Source organism: Cupressus sempervirens, chromosome 4, assembly GCF_028749045.1.
Source record: "Cupressus sempervirens isolate cs-2001-9-10 chromosome 4, ASM2874904v1, whole genome shotgun sequence".
NCBI classification, from domain to species: Eukaryota; Viridiplantae; Streptophyta; class Pinopsida; order Cupressales; family Cupressaceae; genus Cupressus; species Cupressus sempervirens.
The window spans coordinates 340,372,929-340,378,817 of NC_143121.1; the positions used below are offsets into that span (position 1 = coordinate 340,372,929).

General features: G+C 37.1%; 1 protein-coding gene across 1 annotated transcript; it reads right to left on the reverse strand.

Moving 5' to 3' along the window:
- Positions 1-977: 977 nt before the first annotated feature.
- On the reverse strand, positions 978-3,184 carry LOC149561423 (indole-3-acetic acid-amido synthetase GH3.6-like). The gene is made up of 4 exons (XM_089827813.1): positions 2,892-3,184; positions 2,661-2,762; positions 1,765-2,567; positions 978-1,573 (listed from the first exon to the last, which is right to left on the reverse strand). The coding sequence occupies exons 1-4, from the start codon at positions 3,182-3,184 to the stop codon at positions 978-980; spliced, it is 1,794 nt and encodes a 597-aa protein (XP_089683939.1).
- Between the last annotated feature and the right edge of the window lie 2,705 nt (positions 3,185-5,889).

Genomic DNA, 5,889 nt, shown 5'->3' on the forward strand with positions numbered 1-5,889 from the left:
AAAAATTTAAATATAATATTCCATAGCTAAAATTTCAAAAAGAAATTAAAGACTCAATAATAATTATGAAAATTTTCAAATGTAAAGTTTTATATAAACTAGTATAGATATCTTATATAAATCTATCTAAAGAAATGTCGATAGATATCCACTACAAAATGATAAAAATTTAATTTACTACACACAAACTATTTATTTTAAATTTTATCTTCATTTACTTTTTCACACTAACCTAACTTTTTATTTTACTTTCTTGAAAACTGCTAAAATCCAAACATTATAATTTTAACAAATATTAATGTGCTGTTTATTGAATTATTTTTAAAAATATATTTTGTTTATAATTAAATTAAAAATTTTGATGTGTAGATAGTTGTCAAATTTAACCTTAAATCTACCTAAAGAAATGTCGATAGATATCCACTACATAATATTTATAATTTAATTTACTACATCTAAAATTATTTATTTTTCACCTATCTCCATTTATTTAGTTTTTAAGTAACTTAACCTTTTTATTTTAATTTCTCAAAAATGGATGATTTATATCTCCAAATATTGTAATTTAAATAACTATTTTATGTGGTATTTATTAAATTATTTTAAAAAGTATATTCTTTTATAATAAGATTTAAACTTTTGACATGTAGATGGTTGTCAAATTTAATCTAGAAGAATAAAAATTAACATTAACAAGTTACACCATCGCACTCCAACCATTTTACCGTCGTAGAATGCCTATTGACATTAATAAATGAAAAATTTCTTTACTGAAAAAAACATAAAGTGGTTTTGTATTTACTAGAAATCATATACAAAATATTTATTTATGCACAATCATTGTTCGATTCGGAATACACACAACTACCTGCATCAAATATCTTTGTTACTTGTATGGTAGATTATGTACGGTAGCATCAAACATTATTCTGATCTAAAAGAGCTCGCAAGATTATGAATCGGCCGAGATGATAAAGTTAGAATAAATTGGGAGAAGCATCCCAGTTTGTGCGTGCAGGCGTCCATTCCGGGCATTTGGGGCTGAAATGAGACGCCGTGACTCTCGAATTGAGGAGCTCGACTATTGGAGCGAACTTTACGCAGCGGGGTGCCTTGTATTGATTTATCGATGCCCCTCGGCTTATTGCATAATCCATCAATTCCTCAAACGTCCCACTTTCCACTATTTTTATCTCCAGAGGACCGATAGAATTGTCCGCAGCTCTTCCTTGTCTGTATACTGAATTTAAATTCTCTTCCACAGTAAGACAACACTGCTGTAGCACCTCAGAAGGCACTTCCTCATGAGTTGCACCGTTGAGCTCCCAAAAGAGGACATAATGACCAGGAATAGAAGACACGTCAGCATAGCTCGTGTATTCGATGAGTCGAGCACCATAACTCTCCAGACGCTTCGTTGCTTTGTCCACCGCGTTTTGGAGCTCCACCTCGTCAGTTTTATCCGAGTCGATACTCAGCATCACATTTTTCCGGCAGACAAACTGAAACTGCGGTGCCGAGTTGTGGAATCCGGTCACTCTGAGCACGTCACCCACTCTGTAACGGTACAGCCCTGCACCGCACAAGGATAATAATCAAGTTGATGATTAAAACCTACACAACGAGCTACTTTACTCAATCATTATATAACGAGCATTTGGAATAATTCTCCGATATTCTGAATGTTGGGATAATCATTCTATAACATTTTTTGCTCTTCAGATAATCATTGCATCATCATTTTTTTTGTTCATCAAACTTTACCTGCGTATGTGGTTACCACAAGCTCGTATTCTTCTCCTACTTGCACGTCAGCCAGTTCCACAAGCTCTGGCAGATTGTCGAATTTTCCATTGCCATTGTCTCGGCGAAGGGGAAGGAATTCGAAGTAACCCATATTGGGCAGGATTGTGTACGACACTTCCGATGGTTTTGTGACTGGATGGAGATTGAGGCCGAAGTAGCACTCGGACGAGGCGTACATGGTGCACAGCTGAGGGAGTCCCCCGCTGTAGAAATCAAGGGTGGGGATGTACTGCGCCATGGCGCCTGTCACGATCACTTCCAGGTACTTTGTGTTCGGCCAGAGCCGCTTGATTATTCCCTCCCATGACTCCATGGAGCACTCCTTCTCCATGAGGTCTGCCATCTCAGGATTGGGAGTCAATATGTTCATCACAGCCTCTCTCAGTGAAGAATCCCTCACATGTTCCTCGTTTGGGCTTCCCACTCGAATGTCATGGCAAAGTGATCGCCAGTGCTGTTCGAGGAAATGAATTGCTCGGAGCAAGCCCGACGCGAAGACGGCTCCCGCTCTGAGAACTTGCTTGTTTTGGGCGAGGCCGCAGAGAAGTTGAGCGTACATGCTCTGGTAAGAATCAACGCACAAGATGGCCTCCAGGGGGCTTGTGTACACGTTGTACGGATCGAAAGGCTTTTCCCTGAAGTGGCGGTTCTTGTAGTAGCTTGTTAGGACAGGGCGAGCTACTAGTCCGCCAGGAGTCTTGGTTTCAGATTTGACGAAGAGGAAGTACATGGCTTTTCCCTTGTCCAGCCCCTTTATGTACCTGCCACACACCACATCCCAACATTAAAACCCACCCTTTTTTTGACCTACGCATATATCATTAATGACAAGATTAGAAGGAGGAAGCGCTTACTGGTTCATGACAGGCATGAGAAGGCTGTAGAGAAGCGCTCTTCGGTCCCATTCCTCTTCAATTGTGGGCATCAGCTTCCGTTCTCCAGCGGATGTTCCAGAGCTGTTATAGCGAATCAGACCACACAAATTAAACTCTATACTATTCTGCTACTAGAAGCATCGAATTAACAAAGATAAAAGCATAGCTAAACATATATCTGCTTATACTCCAAATTTGCAGTTTATTTACCTGGTTAGAAATTCAGAGACCGGATGAGATGAGAGAACGGGAGATTTATCCCCGTTAGCGATTCGCGCAATATAGGGCTGCAGATCCTCGTACTTAATCATGGGTAAGAGTTTTTTGAAAGACTCTCTATCAGTGCGACCATCGAGGTTATACCGCTTTAGGTATTCTGTCTGAGCATTCCTCGTCAGAATCTCAGAAAGAACCTGCGCCTGGACTTCATCAGCATGTATAGTGACATTCTCAATGAAGTCTAGAGCCTTCTTCTCATTATCACTAAGCATGGACTCGGACATCCTTATCTTATTTAAAAAACTAAAGGGCTTGGACGAACACAAGGAAGGAAAAGAGGGAAGCTTTGCTTGAGAATCAAATACTACAATTCGAAAATGTGAGGAAATCGTAGTGAGGGGGGTTGCATTTATAGCTGAATTAGGGCCAGCGCGTGGCGTTAATCCAGAAACTTGTAGGACATATCCAAAATTGCCACAAGATGCCAGTCGTTCCGAATACCATGCGGAAAGCCGTGTTCACGAAGAATAACATTTTATCTTACAGTTTAATATACGAAATTTATCCTCTGCTCTTTATATTTAAAGGATCTGTATTATATTCCTGTCACAAGAGAAACGTCAAGGGAGACATTTTCATATTGGCGTGGCGGAATCTAATATTTGAGTGTAGTTCCAATAGAAAAGGGACAAATACGAAGGACGATGATGAAATTTCAATCATGGTAGGGAGCGGTTAGGATCAGGAGCAGAGGTTGCATGTAACACCATATGTCTTAAATGGATAAACTTTTATGCCACCAAATCATTAGCCTGGACCACGGCATAGGCTACTGCAGCAGCGGCGGGCCATGCGTGTCGGGTAATACAATTGCGACCCGCACAACATTTTTCTCGGCTAATCCGTAGGTGTAGAGCCGGCCAAGTAAGCTTCAGAGAAGAATGATGTGTTCATTGTTTTTTCTACGATATCTCCCAAGCTTCTGGTCCACTAAATTTGAAGCAGTCTTGTTGCGAATGAGGTGAATTAGCTTTCTATCGATCTATTTATATATATTTTATATATTGAATTAATAATATTAAGATAGATGTCCACGGACCCTTAATAATAGATAAAAAGGTACCTAAATTAAATAAGAAATAAAAATAATATATAAAGAAAAACTAAACAATGAAATCTTTTGAAATCTCATATTCACTATTGACGATATATAAATAAAATTTTAAAATAATATTACAAGAGCAATGAACTTAATTTCACAACCAATTATTAATTCTGGGACATTTATCCATATCAATATGCATTTCTAAGTGAACTATGAGGGCATGAGGATGAATTTTGAGTGAAGTGCTTAACTATGAAAAGGCAATAGACATTCTTAATAATCTTACCCTCTAAATATCTCATACTAAGGAAAAAATTGAGCTTGGAAAACACAAATCAAATAATTATTTAAAATTTATATTTAAGATCTCAAATGGCATATATAGACAAAAGAGTAATAGACAATTGAAAAATATAAGAATTTGGAAGGTATAAAATCACTCCCCCTCTCAAAGTGAACTAAAACCAGTGGAAACATGGAGCAAAACTTAGAAGCAAAAATAACACTTGAACAACATTACACTTCTAATGGTGGAGATAGATCTATGTCATCCTTCATTCCAACTACACTTAGCTCCTCTTGAATGAATTATTGTCCTTAATCCATTAAGGTTACAGACAACACTCTTCTTATTAGCTTCTGCATAAGCTATCTTGATGAGGACTCCATAGAACTCCTTTGTATATTCCTTGGATGCATTTTTCTTCTTGCTTTAGCCTTTGTATCTCCTTGAAAAAATCAAGCTTATTGTCCACATGAATGAATTGTTTTTGCAATGTGTCGACCATACAATCTCATCTTTTTATCTTCTCCTTACCTCTTCAAAACATTCTACATCTTCATACTCAAAATACTCCTCCATATCATTGATCACGTTTCTAGAAAAATACACCCTCAAAAGCCTATCATACTATGAATCCCCATCCACTTCTTGAATATCTTTAACACGCCCCTCTTCTTATAACCATACATGGAATCAAAATACTTTATAAACTATACCTTTAATTGCATTAGAGGTCATATGTGAGGAGATGGTGAATGTTCCTCTTTTTTAATTTATTAAAGAATAAAATCAATTAATTAAAAATCCAACTAGAATGAACATGATATGTTCCAATTCTGCAATTTGTCCCCACTCCTCACAGGTAATTAGCATGGTGACTTATCGAATGAAGTCAAGGTTGTTGCCTCTTGGTTGCCTTGTTTGGTTTCTCTTGAGCCAAATAAGGATGAATAAGCAATGTTCATAGTGACTACACATGGAATTAAAATACTTTATAAAGCATACCTTTAATCGAATTAGAGGTCATATGTGAGGAGAGGGAAAATGTTCCTCTTTATTAATTTATTAAAGAAAAAAAGTAATTAATTGAAAATTCAATGAGAATGAACATGATATATTCCAATTCCACAAATTTTCCCCACTCCTCACATGAAATTAGCATGGTGATTTATCAAATGAAGTCAAGGTTGTTGCCTCTTGGTTGCCTTGTTTGGTTTCTCCTGACCCAAATAAGGATGAATAAGGAATGGTCATAGTGACCACACATGGAATCAAAATACTTTATAAAGCATACCTTTAATTGCATTAGAGGTCATATGAGAGGAGAGGGCGAATGTTCCTCTTTATTAATTTATTAAAGAACAAAATCAATTAATTGAAAATTCAACCAAAATGAATGTGATATGTTCCAATTCCACAATTTGTCCCCACTCCTCGTAGGCAATTAGCATGGTGATTTATTGAATGAAGTCAAGGTTGTTGCCTCTTGGTTCCTTTTTTTGGTTTCTCCTAAGCCAAATAAGGACAAATAAGGAATGGTCACAGTGAGTTTGGTACATTTGGATGACTTCCTCTTTCCCAGTTCCTATGGAGGTGGATGA

Coding starts and splice junctions, on each gene's coding strand:
- LOC149561423 (XM_089827813.1), bottom strand. CDS start 3,184: ATGTCCGAGTCCATGCTTAGTGATAATGAGAAGAAGGCTCTAGACTTC. Junction 2,568..2,660: donor CTCATGCCTGTCATGAACCA/GTAAGCGCTTCC, acceptor GGTGTGTGGCAG/GTACATAAAGGGGCTGGACA. Junction 1,574..1,764: donor TGTGGTAACCACATACGCAG/GTAAAGTTTGAT, acceptor TGTGCGGTGCAG/GGCTGTACCGTTACAGAGTG.